We start from the raw sequence: 19,328 nt of genomic DNA, 5'->3' as shown, positions 1-19,328 counted from the left end.
GAGCCTCAAACTTTTGTCGCAGAAAGCTCGACATATGGATAGTGATCCGGGGGCGGCGGCGATGTTAGCTCAGTTCTTAAAAGCTTTATATTTTAGAAGGTGGGAGACCTGGATGCTTCATACTTTGTATATGGTTGCCTCATGTTACGAAGTTTCTGTCAGTCACATGTCCAATGTCCTTTCATGGTTCAGTGACTACTTGAAAAAAAAGTTAAAATTTTTGTAATGTTAAATTCTCTCTTATTATAAGTAATAGGATAACTATATTTGGTATGTGCGTACCTTGCAAGGTCCTCTTGCCCGTCAGACAGTTTTCACTTGACCTCGACCTCATTTCATGGATCAGCGAACAAGGTTAAGTTTTGGTGGTCAAGTCCATATCTGAGATACTATAAGCAATAGGTCTAGTAAATTCGGTTTATGGAAGCATTGTAAGGTGTACATGTCCAACTGGCAGGTGTCATCTGACCTTGACCTCATTTTCATGGTTTAGTGGTTATAGTTAAGTTTTGTGTTTTGGTCTGTTTTTCTTATACTGTTTGCAATAGGTCTTCTATATTTTGTGTATAGAATGGTTGTAAGGTGTACAGGTCTACCTGGCAGGTGTCATATGACCTTGACCTCATTTTCATGGTTCAGTGGTCAAAGTTAAGTTTTTGAGTTGGCCTTTTTTTCTAATACTATATGCAATAGGTCAACTATATTTGGTGTATGGAAATATTTCATGATCTACATGTCAGTCGCGCAGGTTTTATTTGACCTTGATCTCATTTTTTACAATTCATTACTCAGTGTTAAGCTTTTGTGTTTTGGTCTGTTTTTCTTGAACTATAAGCAATAAGTCAATTTTATTTGTTGTATGGAAGAATTGTTAGCTGTACATGCCTACCTGGCATGGTTTATCTGACCTAGACCTCATTTTCATGGTTCAATTGTCAATGTTTAGTTTTCTTGGTTTATGTTAAGATTATGTGACAGTTGTAATAAAGCTTTATTATTAGGATTATCAACATAATATCAATGATTAGTAAAGAAGGCGAGACATTTCAGTGTGTGCACTCTTGTTTTTAAAGTGGGGCGATTTGTCATGGATTCCCTTCAAATATATTCTAATGTGGTTTTTGGCTTCTTCGTGCATTAACAAGCTCATAGCCATTGTTGAATTAATTGTTTTCTTTAAAATAGTCGACAAAATTGCTCTTACAAAATTTCCATTTGGGAGCCTTGAGCTCGATGGGGGTCATAGAATATGCGTATACAATCAATAATTAAAAATAGTCTATTTATATTGAAAAGGAAAAGTTCTTATATGTCTAAAGAAGAGGAACGAAAGACACCAAAGGGACAGTCAAACTCATAAATTTAAAGCAAACTGACAAGGCCATGGCTAAAAATGCATTTCATGGGAGGCACAGAAAATATACTGTAAACATAGACTATAGATATAGGTGAACTAGGTACAAAAGAACTCTGAATCTTAAATTCTACAAACCACCTCTGTTCTATGGAAGATAATGGTATAACTGGACTAGAAATACACACAACCTGTAATTAACTGCCTTTACAGCGCTTTCGCGCTTTGATTTTATTTGGTCAGGTTGTTGTCTCTTTGACACATTCCCCATTTCCATTCTCAATTTTAATAATTGACTATGTATTCAAACATTTTTAGTTCAAGAAATACTATGAACCATCTGAAGATGTCAATCCACCCTATAAACTGGATTTGTGTATATCAGCTCAAGGGGATCAAGTTTTCTTGGCAGAACCTTTGGTAAGTATATATACTTGGCATACTGTAGACTATATTCTGAATTTGATAAATTCCTGTGTATTGAAAAAGTTTCTGAATCCTCTTTAAATATTATAGATTTATATTGTAAACATTGTTCAATTTAAAAATAATTTGAAGTGGTATGATTGCCTCTGAGACAACTATCCATCAGAGACTAAATAGTGTGTAACTATAGGTGACTGTACATCCATCAATAAAAAACACACAACATATGGTAAGCTATAAGTTCCCTAGCCTTACAAAAAACAAAACAATTCAAAAGGGACCCCCTACCCCCCCCGCTCCTTTCCAAAAAAAAAAGATATACACCATGTAAATGATTAAAAGCACATGCCTTATTGGTTTGCTTTCATATTTTGCTAGCATTCTCTGTGTTTGGTGTAGACCTGTTTTACTGTCTAAAGATCTAAGGCTTAATTATTCTGATATTACAGGCCCTAGTTAAGATACTGAATATATGTAGACAAACTAACAGTGATTTTATTATTCTAATATTTCAGGCCCATCTTATATGTTGTATACAGTTATGCCTAACAAAGATAATGGATATACGTAGACAAACTAACGGTGATGAAGAAGAAGAGGACGTAACACGTAGCCACACAGAATTAGAAGATATAATGGATTCACTTGTTAAACGCATGATAAAGTCCGAAATGGAAGACTTTGAACTGGTATAAGTAGTTAAAAACAAATATTTGATCTTTGTTTATTTGAATGCTTCTTTTTTAATTTTGAGGAATGGACAGATGTCTGTATTATTGTAAATTTATTTAAATGTGCTATCCCTTGCTATCAACTGATGAAAAGCTACATGTAACAAAATATCATGACTGGTTAACTACACAATGGCAAATATAATAGTTTAACATGAAAACTATATCAAAGATAAATTAATTTGATATTATTAAGGAGACAGCACAATGAAAAGCAGATCCAGAAAGTTTTGGAGTTGTTTAAATACAAATAGTGTAAGTGAATAAAGATTTAACTGTAAAGTCTAAACTAATAAAATTAATTTTTCAGGACAAGTCAGCAGATTTCTCACCCAATAACAGTGTTGGAGTAAAAAACAAACTATTTGCTATACTTGTGATGGGTACTTATGAGGTGTTGATTGAATATATATTCAGAACAGGACATAATAGGTATGGTTTATTATTCATAGACAGAAAAAATAATTTCTTTGTTTCCAACAATCATTTACTGCACAGTTTACAATCAAATTCAAGATTATTTATTTTGTTTTTATTTTTTTTCTGATACTTTTATTTGGAGAACCTATTTTTTTTCATGAAAATTGAATTTTGAAACAATGGTGTAAAAAGGTTTGTCTAAATTCCCCTGGATTTATTTTAAGCCTGGGTTAAATTTCATTACTTTTCAAGGTTGCACTTATGAGAATATTGACAATGTGATTTCCCATAGGAACTCCCTTTGTAACTAAAACTGTGCCCCTTTTACTTTTTGTAAACCATTATATCCTAGAAAAGAAAATTGATATGCAGTCCTATTTTTTTCAAAGGTCAAAACATATTTGTATTCTATAAGGTTTTGAGGACATTTTGTTGTTTTTCCAAACATGAAAACAAAAACAAACACTTAAAGATGGCCATTTTAATAGACTTTTAAGCAATGTTTGAGTTTTCTAATATGACAAGGACATTCTTAACCAAAAACCAAATTTATTATTATGTATTTTTTTTTCAGATATAGATTAATATCATTTTAAATATAGATCTGCTTCTGTGGAAAATTTACAAAAATTTAAAAGGCAATGTATACAATATTGCTTTTGAAGAATTAAATGTTAGAGTAATTTATAAATTATTGATACAAATCTATGATATTATGAATAAAATAATAGTAAAAATTGTTTCATTTGATTTAAGATGAAAGTAATGTATGTTGGTTTTTTCAGTGATACAAGTTGCAGAGAAATTTTAGAACTGTTTGGAAACTATACAAAACTTTATGATATTTTAAAAGAAAAGTCCAATCAAACTGGTGGAAAGAAAGGGAAGACAACTTCAGTTAAACCACCATTGAGCCTCATGTCAATTAATTGTGTGTCATCTCTTCTGGAGACCTTGATAACGTAAGTTATTTACATAGCTCAACTGGCTCAAATTGTAGGTGTGAGTTTTCTCATCCTTTGACATTCATTGTTGGTTTGTGCTGACATTTGTACTATTATATGGATTCATTATAATTCATTATTATTTGTAGGGTACAAAATATCTTAGGTTTAGTTTAACCATCAATTGAAATCTTCAAAAAAGTTATTACTTCCTCTTGGGTCATACTTTTTAGTTCACTGACAGCTGTAGTTATTTTAATAATTAGTAGTAATATGATGCAGGTGCTACATGTGAAAGAGGACAAAGTCCCATACATTATTATTAAAAATCTGATTTTACTAATGATGACATTAAAAGTACCAAAAAAAATAAGTTTAAAACAATCTGTAACTTTTGAGATACACTACCTCAACAGCTTCAACAAAGCTAAACAAAACATAAGCCTTCTGTAACCAAGTTCCTAAGAAATGAATTCACAATTTATTTCTAATTTCTATTGAAAAAATAACAACTCTAAAGAAACTTTTCCAATAGTGTTTTTTATTTATATTCTAATAATTATGATATCCTATACCTGAATTTGTGATAATTATTGATCTGGTATGTTTTACAGAGATTCAGCTCCCAGTAACAAAGAAAATTTGTCAGGACTGAGAGAAGATATAGGATTTTACACTCATGTGTTGAATATAGCACACCAGAAAGTTCATCAGATACAGGAAAAAGGAAGATGTGACGGACCTGAAGGGAAAGAAAAGAGTAAACTTATGAAATATGTGTGTCAGCTTGGCAGGTATAGTACTTGAAAAAAATCTTTTCTACTTTGTTTAAAGTATAATTTAGTAACCTGAAATTTTGCACTGATATAACAAGTTGTGTTAATAATAAAATCAGAATTCTTATGACCTCATTTCCATGGATCATTGATCATTTAAGTTCAGTACTTTTCTCAGATGCTGTAAGCAAAAGGTAATCTTTATTTGTTGGTTTAGAAGGATTTTAAGATGCATATGTCTTTCTAATTTTTGGTTCATCTGACCTTGTCCTTATTTTCATGGATCATTGATAATTGTGAAATTTTTTGCCCTTATACAATATATTTACATTGTATTACTATATAAAATATTGGATTTTACCATCTGTTAAATTTTCTCTCATGAATCAGTAAATCAGGAGAGACATTTTCAGTGTGTGGGCTTTTGTTTATCATATATATTTTTTTTCTTTTATATGCTTATAATAGAGAAATCATGGATTATCAATTTTTATTTGTAGATTATTTCTGAAATACTATACAGAGAATCAGAAGACAGGGGAGGAAGGAAGGAGAGGGAAAGTATTGACAGGATTATGTTTAGAGGGATTAACCAGTGTAATCACAATCATTTTACAACAGTTTTCTAACCAGCTGATGCAATGTCTCTGTGATATAGGTATACTGCTTGAATTTTATAGTTATTTTATTTTTCACAGTATTATAAACAAGTTGACTTACCACAAACAGCAAAATTGTAGAAAATGTTACTGTTAACCAACTTATTTCACATAAGCACTAGAGAGCCAATAGAGATTTGAAAACTGAATACATGTATTCCAATTTTCATAAAGAAATATCTATGTTTGATACATTTTGAGAATTTATATCTGCAAAAATAAGTTGGTTTCAGAATTTATTGATGCTGGTATTTGAGATCTCACAAACATGCTTAACCCCGCTGCATTTTTGCGCCTGTCCCAAGTCAGGAACCTCTGGCCTTTGTTAGTTTTGCATTATTTTAATTTTAGTTTCTTGTATACAATTTGGAAATTAGTATGGCCTTCATTATCACTGAACTAGTATATATTTGTTTAGGGGCCAGCTGAAGGACGCCTCAGGATGCATGAATTTCTCGCTACATTGAAGACCTGTTGGTGACCTTCTGCTGTTGTTTTTTTCTTTGGTCGGGTTGTTGTCTCTTTGACACATTCCCCATTTCCATTCTCAATTTTAAACATACATTGAACCATATCTCACTGAAGTTTAAAATACAAATGGCAAATGTGTGACTTTGTGGTAAAAAACTTTTTTTATCAGGGTTATGTATTGTAGAAATGTTATGGAAACTGAAACGTATACACATTCTATTTATGCAAGCTATTGGTACAACATATGCACTAGGTACTTGCTTATCAAAATCTGCTGTACACCAATTGCAGATTCAATTGTAATTCAATGGCAACCTGAAAAACAGGCAAAAAATAGCTAGTGGGAAAACACTTTGATATATAGTTATAGAGTGTGCTGTAAATATTTGTATTTTTATGGAAATACTCTTATGTCCAAAAATAGAAAACTTTAGAAATAATGAAAGTAGACATACACACTTCATGTATATATGATATTAACATTAGAATTTTCTTTTCTTTTTCTTAATTGCTCACAGCTGATACTGATAACCAAACAGATAAACAGGAAGTAATATACAGCATTGTAAAGAAATGTCAGGTTTGTAGCATATCCATATTAACATTTTTATTTTGCCTCACCTAAGATGAGATTAAAATTTCAGGGGGGGGGGTTGAGTTTTTGGAAGCCCTTGGTAGTTTACCAAAAATTGTGATCACGTCAACTTGAAACTTGGGGTTAAATTGGTATGACTTTGTCGTCTCCTGCACAATCCAAAGACACTTTGGTTTCCAGGCAATAACTTATGTTAAGGTTCCACTAAAGTCAAAATATAGGACACTTCATAAACATCTAAACTTTGCCTGTATTGTTCAACCTATAATGAATAAAATCCTAAACTATGAGAACATATGTTCATTTAAACATACTTAACATATACATACTTTTGCTCCAGGTTTGGCCACAACATAACAATTGCAAGTTTATTTACAATTTACAAAGTATGTATATGTTAAGTATGGTTCTTTTGAAAATTGAATTGGGATAGTGTCAAGTCTTAAGGACACATGTTGATGTTTTTTGGCTAGTATGCAGACTTTGGCAAATCCCTGAAATCAGGTTGCACAAAGATAAATGAATCAACTACACAATTAATGTTATTTTATTTAATCATTATCTTAAGATTATCCTTGGTTTATGAAATAAAATTCAGAATGCATGATAAGAGTGCAAAAATAAAGCAATGTTGGTAATATTGATGTATTTTATTATGACCTTGTCAAATTGGATGAGAGTAGAAAAGGGGGCTGGTATTTTTAAAGCTTGTAAACGGTGATTAGATGAATAATTAATTAAACTCAAATTACATTGTAGCGATTAACTATTAATATATTGTCATCTACTGAAGAAGGAAAACATTGGAAAGAAGTTGCCTCCCTTTTAAATATTATCCATCAGTTGTGTAAACAGATGACACACACGAGTGATCAGTATGACAAAGTAACCAGCTGGATCCTCAAGTTATGTCAAGAACAAGAAATAGGTTAGTTTTTATTTACAGTTAAATAATTTGAAAAAATCATTGAATTTGAACAGTTTGTAGATTTCTTATTTATTTTGACAGTTTAAACAATATTATAATTTGAAACACGTGGTATTAAAATAAGTCTTGGATTTAAGGTTACCGTATTTTTGTTGTAAATAACATTTTTAGCTCACCTGGCCTAAAAGGCCAGGTGAGCTTTTCTCATCACTTGGCGTCCGTCATCGTCATCGTCGTCGTCTGTCGTCGTTAACAATTTTTCAAAAATCTTCTCCTCTGAAACTACTGAATGGATTTGAATGAAACTTAGCATGATTGTTCCTTAGATTATCCTGCACAAAGTGTGTGCTTCGATTTTTGATCCGTCAAAAAACATGGCCGCCGTTACTTAAAATAGAACATAGGGGTCAAATGCAGTTTTAGGCTTATATCTCAAAAACGAAAGCATTTAGAGCAAATCTGATAGGGGTAAAAATGTTCATTAGGTCAAAATCTATCAGCCCTGAAATTTTCAGATGAATCAAACAAACCATTGTTGGGTTGCTGCCACCTAATTGGTAATTTTATGGAAATTTTGCAGTTTTTGGTCATTATCTTGAATATTATTTATAGATAAAGATAAACTGTAAACAGCAAAAATGATCAGCAAAGTAAGATCTACAAATAAGTTAATATGACCAAAATTGTCAATTGACCCCTTAAGGGGTTATTGTCCTTTAATGACAATTTTTCACAATTTGTTTGTCATTTATGTTAACTTTAAAAAATCTTCTCCTCTGAAAATACTGAATGGATTTGAATGAAACTTAGCATGATTGTTCCTTAGATTATCCTGCACAAAGTGTGTGCTTCGATTTTTGATCCGTCAAAAAACATGGCCGCCGTTACTTAAAATAGAACATAGGGGTCAAATGCAGTTTTTGGCTTATACCTTAAAAACGAAAGCATTTAGAGCAAATCTGACAGAGGGTAAAAATGTTCATTAGGTCAATATCTATCAGCCCTGAAATTTTCAGATGAATCAAACAACCCATTGTTGGGTTGCTGCCACTTAATTGGTAATTTTAAGGAAATTTTGCAGTTTTTGGTCATTATCTTGAATATTATTATAGATAAAGATAAACTGTAAACAGCAAAAATGATCAGCAAAGTAAGATCTACAAATAAGTTAAAATGACCAAAATTGTCAATTGACCCCTTAAGGGGTTATTGTCCTTTAATGACAATTTTTCACAATTTGTTCATCATATTTGCTAACTTTAAAAAATCTTCTCCTCTAAAACTACTCAACCAAATTCAACCAAACTTCAACTGAATGATCAGTAGGGTGTATAAAATAAACTTTGTGCTTTATTTTTTATTTCGTCAAGAAACATGGCCGCCATGGCTAAAAATAGAACACAGGGTAAAATGCAGTTTTTGGCTTATATCTCAAAAACTCCAGCATTTAGAGCAAATAAGACAAGAAGTTAAAGTATTTATTAGGTCAAGGTCTACCTGTCCTGAAATTTTCAGCTGAATTGGGTAACTGTTTTTTCAGGTATAATGCCCCTGAATTGATGATTTTACAGAAATTTTGCAGTTTTTGGTTATTATCTTGAATATTATTATAGATACAGATAAACTTTTAATAGCAAAAATGTTAAGCAAATTAAGATCTACAAATAAGTCAATTTGACCAGAATTGTCAATTGACCCCATAAGGAGTTATTGCCCTTTAAAGACTTTTTTCACAATTTGTTCATCATGTTGACTTACTTTAAAAAATCTTCTCCAATTTCAGCCAAACTTAGGCTAAATGAGTTTCAGAGTATCTAGTTTAAATTTTATATTTCATTTCCTTGTATGTCAGAAACATAGCTCCTATGGCTAAAATAGAACATAGGAGAAAATGATTTTTTTTTTGCTTTTGAAGAAAATAGGACGATTCAAAGAACATTTAAATAAATTGAAAAGCCAAAATAATCATTGATGAGAGATTTAACCAAACAAATTAAGGTGAGCAATTCAGGCTCTTGAGAGCCTCTTGTTTATAATTAAAAAAAATTGTGCCATGAAATTACTTTTTATTACCAGCAGATGGAGTATCTGCCTCTTGTTTTCTTAGGTTTGCCAAACTTTTGATTTGTTAAATCAGGTTAACAAATAATAGACCACTTTCGAGTTCCGTCACCAGAAAAAACTCGTCAACTATGCACGCCTTTGTGACGTCATTTACCAGATAGCGGGGGTCGCCTGTATCCCTGCACTATAAACGTTCATCAAGCGTCTTAGTGATCATCATTGTGCAGAATAAACTATAAATAATAGGTGTTTTGTAGGTAATTTATCACAATTCCCCAATGACAGTAGTGCTGATTGTAAATTATTAGAATTCAATTTGCCGCATAACTCGTACAATATAGATCTATAGTTTTCCAACCACTCGCTCAACATTGGAACGGAAGTAAATTTATGTGTGTTGTCTTTTATTTTAGACGATTTACCAACATGTAAATTAATGTTATCAACATTGATTGATATGACACAACAGATGAAGAGTTGTTCCCCTTTGTTGAGAGAACTTTCTCAAGATATTCACAGCCAACTAGGAGACATTGATCAGGTGAGAACGTAAAACCTAGCCACAGTTTCATTTTGAAAAGAGAGTAAAATTTTTGGATATTTTCTATTTCATAAAATAGAGTTTCAACACTTGTACTTCATTTAATTGATTGATTGATTTATTATTGGTGTTGAACACCAATATCAGCACGTGTAGCTATATCACGACAGACAGTGTTTTTTTTATTAATGGAGGGAACCAGAGTACCCGGAGGGAAGCTAAAACCTTTTGCAAGAGAATTGGCAATACTTGTCATTTAAGAATAGTGTTGGAAAGCAACTTTTTGAAAAAAGGGTTTGAAACTGACAACCTTACTGTAGACAGACAAGGGATGAATTTCTAGAACAAATGGCCGCTGAGGCACCAACCTCATAGATAGGTAAAAGAGGACTAAGGGACAATCATTGACATCTCTTAATCACATCCAGTTCTCTTATTTAATGTGTCATGAATTTACTATATCCAAGTGTTTTTGTAGTTATATCTAGATGAGTTGCCTGATAGCTTTAAATAATCATTCTGCATAATCAGAAGATTTAATAAGGAGGTATAGTCATGTATTTGGAGTACAAAAAATTATGGATTCTTTGAGTAACTGTAAACCACAATAAAATTAAGGTATTCAGCAAAGTGAAAAAATTCTGACTGATAGTGATAGCTTGGTAGTTAATAATGAATTTTTATTTCCCCCATCTGCCTTTAAGTATGGTTATTAGTATCCTTAATCTTGCATTAATCAATTATGGTTTATTTTATGACTTTTATTTTGTCATAGGAAGTTGAGGTTGAAGACAGAACCAATTTTGCACTTTTAACCCCAAGGTCTGCAGCTCCTATGGTAATCCTCCTAGTTCTGAATCACATGGATAGAGACTTAGATGACACAGAATGGGTGGTCAATAGATTAAAGGCTGATATCCTTGCAGAGAGTGCCCTTGGTGAGTCCCTAGTTACTGAAAAGGAGTTAAGTTTTAAAAGAAATTAAATCTTATATGACGAGAAATTTCCACAAAATTTGTTCACAATCATGGCCAATAAAGTTATACTTTTTTAATTTAAATTTAAGTTAAATGAGGCAACAACAATGTTTTTAAAATTCATAGAATTTATTATTTTGAGCTTTTTGTTCATTGTCAGAGTGTTCTAAAAATTGGCAAACAACCAATTATTTAATTTTATACATTTCAAATATTCAAATCTGATGTATTTTCAGAGGATGATACTGGAGTTGATTTGACCCAGAGAGAAGGACGTGAAAAATCTGTGTGTACAAGACTTTGTGTAATAGTAACAGCCTTTCATGAACTGGTTCAATCTGCCATACCTGTTGGCTCCTGTGCTGAAGTTATTATAAAAGTGGTTACCAGATTATTTACAACTATTACACTGCTTGTCAAGTTTGTAAGTTCGGTAAAAAAAATCATCTATAGTTTAATTTATTGATTTCAATGTGGAACTTATGCTTTATGATAAATTTGTTCAGTACATAGGAATAAGTTAAATACCTGGTAAATAAATGACCAGACATCAAAGTCTAAAATATAAAAGAATTTTTAAGCATAACAGTTTCCAGGAAATCAGACAAATTCTGAAATTGCATAAGATATTCTTCTTTCATATGCACGCATGATGGTGTTTGTTTTTCAATAAGGACTGTTTTAGAATTAAACACAGGGTGTGGGAGTCATTTTCAAACCCCAACAACCCAAACATATTAAACTTTCTCTTTAATTTTTATTTTCACCAAATTCTAAGGAAAATGCAACCACACACAATGAATTAATGTCAGTACCTACCATCCCCCCACCGTGATCATTTTTGTCGAGCCTGCAACTTTTTAGCTGCAGAAAGCTCGACATAGGGATAGTGATCCGGCGGCTATGGCGGCGGTGGTGTTAGCTCCTTCTTAAAAGCTTTATATTTTAGAAGGTGGAAGACCTGGATGCGTCATACTTTGTATATAGATGCCTCATGTAACAAAGTTTCTGTCAGTCACATGTCCAATGTCCTTGACCCCATGTTCAAGGTTAAGTGACTACTTGAAAAAAAAGTTAAGATTTTTTGTAATGTTAAATTCTAAAATCATAAGTAGTAGGATAACTATATTTGGTATGTGCGTACCTTGTAAGGTCCTCATGCCTGTCAGTTAGTTTTCTCTTGACCTTGACCTCATTTCATGGATCAGTGAACTAGGTTAAGTTTTGGTGGTCAAGTCCATAACTCAGATACAATAAGCAATAGGTCTTGTATATTCGGTGGTGTATAGGAGGACTGTAAGGTGTACATGTCCAGCTGGCAGGTGTCATCTGACCTTTACCTCTTTTTCAAGGTTCAGTGGTTATAGTTAAGTTTTTGTGTTTTGGTCTGGTTTTTTTATACTGTATGCAAAAGGTCGACTATATTTGGTGTATGGAATGATTATAAGGTGTACATGTCTAACTGACAGGTGTCATCTGACCTTGACCTCATTTTATGGTTCATTGCTCAGTGTTCAGTTTTTGTGTGTTTGGTCTGCTTTTCTCAATCTATAAGCAATAGGTCAACTATGTTTGTTGTATGGAAGAATTGTTAGCTGTACATGTCTGCCTGGCATTGTTCATCTGACCTTGACCTTATTTTTGTATGGTTCATTGGTCAATGTTTAGTTGTCTTGGTTTATGTTAAATTTATGTGACAGTTGTAATTAAGCTTTATATTTAGGAATATCAACATAATATCAATGATAAGTAAAGAAGCATACCTGCCAACTTTCACGATTTAGGTGTATACTACATGATTTTGATCCTTTGTCACGATTTCACGATCGTGATCGTGAAAAACCCTCTAAAACACGATTTTGTGAAAATCTACACGAAAATTATGACTGTTCCCAATTTTGAACTGTGTACAATGGTGTACAATGGAATACAATTGTGTTCAGCCAATCAAATTCTATGTTTCTCATACTCAAGTTAATCAGCCAATCAAAAAAGTTTTCTCTCAAGAATATTCTAACATCCTAGATTTTGAACTTGTGTTGTATTCCTCTGTTTGTTAAAATCGTGAACATGGCAAATGGGTTTTCACCTGCAAGGAGGTTCTTACACAGAATAAGAATAAAAGCATGACTGATTGACAAACTTAAATGATGCAGTACTACCATAAAGATAATAAATAGTAGTTTATTCACTTATTTATTGATATTACACTTGCTGTAACAAATGTTATAAAGTTATGTATTCAATTAAATACCAAATTATTTAAAGTACAATGTACTGTTCTTTATTTTTCATATTGACAAAACAAACAAAAAACCACATGAGGAATCTATTAAATGAGGGACTTCCCAAATAGTCAAGGGGTCATTTTACTCTTGTAAAAAATAAAATAGAAAAATCATTAAAGGTAGATTTTTTAACTTAAAAATGGGAAATTCTGACATTATATTAAGAACAACTTTTTAAATGAAGGGTCCAATTATTTTGAAAAATGTAGAAGATATAAGGCCAAGAACATATCAAAATTATTGGACATGTGTTGAACATATAATACCAGATAGGTCATAAGATGTATAGTTTTTTGCGAAAAGTTTCTTCAAATAATATGAATATATATGTGCTCATTTTTACATAAAAAGTGGTTTTTAATGTCCTTACATTGAGGGGTTACCCCAAGGATCCGGAAATTATTTCACCTAATTTTGGTCATTTTCATACAACTTAAAAGTTGATGCCCCTCTTCAAAAAATGATTGTCAAAATCACATTACTGCACGAGACTCATTATGAGTATGCTCATACTCGATCGTCATGTTCATAGCATCAACAAACTTGTTTCACTGTTGCATCGCATTTGCTTCATGATTTGTCCTACCATTTTCCAAAAATCGATCAAGAGCAATTAAGGGAAGGCAACAGTTTAAAAATAAAATGATTTTAATGACTCAAAACGATAATATTCTCAGTTATCACTTATGTTTCTTTCGATTCTGAAGTCAAAATTCAAACCGGATGTAATGCGACAATACGAAAACGAACAATTCCGGACTCAATTCCAGGATTAGATCTGTTTACCCAAATCACAGGAAATCATCGGCTTTTTAATATTTTACCTTTAATAGTGCAAGAATTTTAATTAAAATAGTTGCACTAGCTTTATATAGGATGAAATTATTTTTAAATTTACGATTAATTGTTTAAATCTGTGGAAGAAAATTTCAAGCATGCGTATTACATAGTAAACAAAGCACGTGTGTTAGAAGTAAAAAAAAATGTTTCTACTTAATTAAACCAAGGACTATATACGTCCCTGATTAAACCAAGTTTTAATTTAATTTTAAATCATAAATCATAATTGACAATTGTCTGACCTGTTGGGTAATTAAATAATGAAGTCAGTTGGTATGGAATTTTTATTTCTTTATAATAATAGTTTGGAGCTTGTGATTAATTGCCAGGTGTGAATTAAAAACACAGGTAAAGAGATTAGCATTCATTAGCCAATAGCTACCCGAGGCATTAATATAGTTATTAGGAGGGCCCTCAGGATTATAACACTTTATTGGAGTGGCGTTTTAATTACAGGAAGTCGATAACAAAATAAAAATATGTTCAAAATGGCGATTTTGAAAGTCAATCTCAACGAAATGACCGAAATTATTACTGTTGATAAATAAAATTTGACCTAAATCCCAATTAAAAGTTTAGGACATTATAGTTTCAGTTTAGGACATGACTGGCAAAATGACCATTTTCGGACCCTTGGGTTACCCCTAGGTGTTGTTCCCAACCTGTTAAAGGTCCTTCTTTGGGCATAATTTTAAATTGAATAAGTCAACAATTATTTAATATCCTTACACATGAAATTAATTCCTGGTCTTGCAGCCACATGTTCATCTTTTCTACTGATATATAATAACTAGAAACATGCAAATAAACTTAAGAAAAAGGTGTGTAAGCTCATCTCACAAATATGACACTTTTTCTAGACCACAAAACAGCACGCGCAAAATAGTTTTCGCAAAGTATTGTAACCTTTGAAATTGTTGTCGAGCACTAAATCCCCCATGGGCACTTTCAAAAGTTGGCAGGTATGAAGAAGGCGAGACATTTCAGTGTGTGCACTCTTGTTAGACTTGCCCTTATTATATTTACATTGTGATTTGTTATAAAATGCAGGTTGTAGGTCCATAATGACTTTATATTTATGGGAAGGGGAATATTGTAATGTTCATTTTTTGCAGAAACTAAGAGGTTAAAATTTGCAGAATATTTTTTTACATGTTGTTTCATGTAAGCTTGAAAAGTAAGTTTTTTCTATTTTTTTTTTTTTTATTTTAGTATTTAAGTCTTTACAGTAGCAAAGCAGGACACCTGTCAGGAAGGTTTGAAAAGTTGATAAAACTTATTGGTACTCAACTGACACCTTATGTGTATTCAATGATCACATATATCCAGGTAAGTCAAATTTTTATTAGGAAGTTTTATACAGCATATCCATTCAATAAAAATATAAAAATGTGGTTACTTTTGAATTTATTAGAATTAATTGTTTATGCCCCGTTTTATGGGCATTGTGTTTTTTTGGTCTGCTTATGTTCCTTCATCTGTCTGTCCTGCTTCAGGTTAGTTTTTGGTCAAGGTAGTTTTTGATAATTTTGAATTCAGATCAACTTGAAACTTAGTGCACATATTCTCTAAACGCCAAATTAGAGTTTTTATCCCAATTTCACGATTCACTGAACAAAGACAATGATAGTGCATGTGGAGCATCCCTGTACTATGGACACCGCATTCTTGTTAAATCTGTCAGATATGAAAATTTGGAGCAGACCTTAAATCTAAAATGGTCTCCACCATAGGTCTTAATAATATACTTATGATCCGATATATTTTGATACCAGTTGTGCTAGAAACACATACAAGAAATATAGCATCCGTTAGGAAAATGCTGCCTTTTAAAAATATCTTTGATTATGTTTAATTAGAATATTGTGTTCTTTACGGTACAGGGAGTTATTGCCTGGAACTTGCATATTAATATGCACCATAACACTCAATTTAATTTGAACTTCTACACCTATTTTTATGGAAGCCAGATCTTAAGTGTGGGAGAGCATGTTAAGAAAATGAATTGAAATATAAAGTACAAAGAAATCATTAAAATGACTATCACAATTTTTTTTTATAAAACATTACATTGACAGAAACTTCATTTTACATGATCTGTCCTTATAGACCACAGAGAATGAACAAATACAACAAACCATGGAAAAGGGCAAAAAGGACAAGAAAAAGAAGACAGCTGCTGCCAAGGCTGGAAGTGTAAGTTACTTCCAATATTATAAAACAGTTTCTCAGTTTTTAATCAACTATAATTATTTATACATGTTAGTGTCCTTGCTGGCCAAGTTATCTAAGTAGTAATTACTGTTATCACTAGCCAGTCAACACTGAGGTTGTGAGTTCAAACCCAGGTGCATTGGACTCTCCAATCTTAATTTTTGATATAATATCTTTTGTAAATACCAGATATTTAAATAAAGATATGTTAAACATCTGTGATTTATTGTATTTACAGGCAAAAGTAATGAAACAATCTAGAACAGTTCCTAACTTGATATTTGCTATAGAAACATGTGAGAAGTTCCTTATACAGCTCACTAAGAAGTCAAAGGTTAGTATAGTTATCTAAGTAAACAGGCAATGTTCAGGCTAAACTTCTTGAACAGAATATCAACTTAGTGTTTATAATAGTATAAAGGACTGTATTACAGTCTTTATTATGAGCAATTGTTAAATTTTGTAATTGCACAGTTTTAGAGCAATCATTGACGCGAAGTAGACAATATTTGGTGGTATTTGAAAAAGCATTGACAAATTTTATTTTCAATGAGACTATTTTGCCTAAAACCCCTCAGCCATTGTCCATCGACTTTTGACATTTTTCATGGTTTACTTGTTAACTTTTAGCCATTTATATTTCAACTTTCCATTTTATGATATAAAAAAATATCTGCTCACCTTTGTGTCAGTATTTATTTTAAAGTTATAAGAAACCTCAAATTAAAAAAAATAATGCATATGTTTTTTATAACTCAATGGATAGTTTTCACTATAAAACTTATGTACATATACTTTTTTCTGAAGAAAATTCTTTAATTTATTCATATTTAGAAGAAGTTTACTTAATTTTAATTGCTTCCTTCCAGCAATTCCCCAGTTGTATTTTCTGTATGCAAAGTGACCTCAGTGTGACCCATCTCCTAAAAATCCGGTGATCGCAATTCGCATGGATGTACTTAAAATAAACTATTATCTGAATTTACATGTTAAACACATGCTTAATTTCCATGCTTTATGTTGATTTTTTTGTCGATTGTTGACAAACAGGTGACAATCGTTAAACTTCGGCTTCAAAACTCAAACTTTAATTACCTGCCATATTTTCACAACAACACTGACCGATTGAAAAAAAAATGGACGATTATACGAAATTTACACGAAAAAATGATAAATTCATGCACAGAAAACTAAGTTTTTGATGTTTGTATGCATTTGTTCAAGAATTGAAAGAACATTATTTTTTAACGGCCACTCGTTTCTTATGACTTTAACTTTCACTTATATTTGATAAGATTTTTTAATGATTAGGCCAAAAAAAATATATGTCTGTTTACTGTTTCCGACCGACCCTGACTCAAACCCCCCGACCCTAGATCTTTTTATTCAAATCCGGAAAAAAATCGGTTCCGGTCCGATTCAGATCCGTATTTTACTATGCCCAAACAAAGAGCGGCTGCTCCCAGCACAAATGTGCCACAATAAACGAGTTTAAAAATGTCAGCACTTGGAGGATTATTCAATTAAAGCTTCTTTAAAGGGATTAAATCATTTTAGGGTACATGACCCTAACCAAACATGACATATAACCGACTGCAAATCTGACAGGAAGTGCCAAAAAAAAAAAAAAAAAAAAAAAATCCCGACCTACCGACCCTGTTTTTTTGGCCTTGGAAGCAGGAAACAGATATATATTTTTTTTTGGCCTTAAAAGGTTGAGGTATTGTTTATTTAGGCTTTTCATAATTGATTCTGTAACATTCTACTTCCAAAAAAGGAAGTTATAGTACAACAAGTTATAAAAGTGGAAAAAGAAATCCCTTAGTAAATTCCATACTTTGAGACATATTTGACATATTTAAAGTCAAAATCCATTTGCTTATGACTTAAAAAATTCAGTGGTTAGATTCATTTAAAAACTTATTTTTCTAATAATTCCCCAGGTAAATTTGATGGAACACATGAAACACAGTACCTCCAGAGATTTCCGTATCAATGTGGCAGCTCTACAGGAAGCCTCCGGAAGTGAGGAAGAAGATGAGGAGGAGGACGAAGAGGGAGATGAAACACAAGAAGAGGTAACAATTCCTTAATAATTAACCAACCAAAATTTTCTTATTTCCAATGTAAGATTTTTAATATTTTTGAATAAAAGATTTTATTTGCCGAAGTCTGCATAAAAGCCTAAAGAAAATTTGTAATTTGTTGAACATTTAATTTTGTGTTTCAGCTGTAACCACCAAGTCCACGAAAATTGGTATTTAAAGTATAATAATATTGAATCCACAGTATTTAATATTTCAGATACCTCAAAATCTTTATATAATTAATTTTTCTTCAAAATTACTGTGATGCTTAAAGTGTGCAGCCATTCTTCTGCATTTTGGAAGACGTTATAAATGTAAGGAGCTTTTATTAGATATATTTTTGTGAAAAACACAATTTTACACTCAAGTTTCATATGAAACATACAAGATGCATGAACATTTGTTTTCCAACCTCATACATTTTGCCTTCTTGATCCATTGCAGCAACCAATGGAAATTGTAAGTGATGAAGAAACTGATGAAAACCAAGAACCTCCAAACAAAAAAGTTTGTAAAGAAACAGAAAGACCATCAAAGAAAGGAAAACTATCATCAAAAGGGAAGAAAAATGTGAAAGTTACGTAAATATTCCATTGAAAAAAATCATTGGAAAAGAGTTATTTCAATGGAAAATAAATATATACATTTGTACATTTATCAAAACCATCACTGGTACTATCACCAATCAATCATTCATCATTGGAGTAAACTAAATAATAAATGGTTCAGCTAGAATTCATTGACTAAAATCACAGCAAAAGTTCTATATGTGAGTGTGACTCAGAGAGATTCAGAGTGTTCTGTATAATAAATATTCAAACAGTAAAACTTTTCTGCAGATGTCCCATACCAATATTTGATATAGTGAGATCTCACCTTTAAGACTCTTGTTAATGATGTGCAATCTCATATCTTTGTTTTATTGTTTGTTGTGAACTCATCAGATTTCAAATATTCATTAAATTATATATACTCATTGTTAACCATAAAGATGTATGTAATTCTATCACAAA

At 31.7% G+C, this 19,328-nt stretch overlaps 1 protein-coding gene across 1 annotated transcript in view; it reads left to right on the top strand.

Annotated features, from left to right (window-relative positions):
* LOC134716014 (Fanconi anemia group I protein-like) overlaps positions 1 to 19,328 on the top strand; it is a 52,860-nt gene extending 33,532 nt beyond the window's left edge. Inside the window, exons 18-33 of the mRNA XM_063578674.1 lie at positions 1,673 to 1,774; positions 2,296 to 2,469; positions 2,822 to 2,943; positions 3,717 to 3,893; positions 4,490 to 4,669; positions 5,152 to 5,309; positions 6,300 to 6,361; positions 7,136 to 7,304; positions 9,782 to 9,909; positions 10,685 to 10,847; positions 11,123 to 11,310; positions 15,227 to 15,343; positions 16,124 to 16,210; positions 16,467 to 16,562; positions 18,172 to 18,306; positions 18,760 to 19,328. Of these exons, the coding sequence (XP_063434744.1) occupies positions 1,673 to 1,774; positions 2,296 to 2,469; positions 2,822 to 2,943; positions 3,717 to 3,893; positions 4,490 to 4,669; positions 5,152 to 5,309; positions 6,300 to 6,361; positions 7,136 to 7,304; positions 9,782 to 9,909; positions 10,685 to 10,847; positions 11,123 to 11,310; positions 15,227 to 15,343; positions 16,124 to 16,210; positions 16,467 to 16,562; positions 18,172 to 18,306; positions 18,760 to 18,900 (2,199 nt within the window). The 3' untranslated portion in view covers positions 18,901 to 19,328. The remainder of the gene's footprint in view (positions 1 to 1,672; positions 1,775 to 2,295; positions 2,470 to 2,821; positions 2,944 to 3,716; positions 3,894 to 4,489; positions 4,670 to 5,151; positions 5,310 to 6,299; positions 6,362 to 7,135; positions 7,305 to 9,781; positions 9,910 to 10,684; positions 10,848 to 11,122; positions 11,311 to 15,226; positions 15,344 to 16,123; positions 16,211 to 16,466; positions 16,563 to 18,171; positions 18,307 to 18,759) is intronic.

This window comes from Mytilus trossulus, chromosome 4, assembly GCF_036588685.1.
Source record: "Mytilus trossulus isolate FHL-02 chromosome 4, PNRI_Mtr1.1.1.hap1, whole genome shotgun sequence".
NCBI classification, from domain to species: Eukaryota; Metazoa; Mollusca; class Bivalvia; order Mytilida; family Mytilidae; genus Mytilus; species Mytilus trossulus.
The sequence above is the reverse complement of the archived record's forward strand: the minus strand, read 5'-3'. Positions and strand labels throughout refer to the sequence as shown.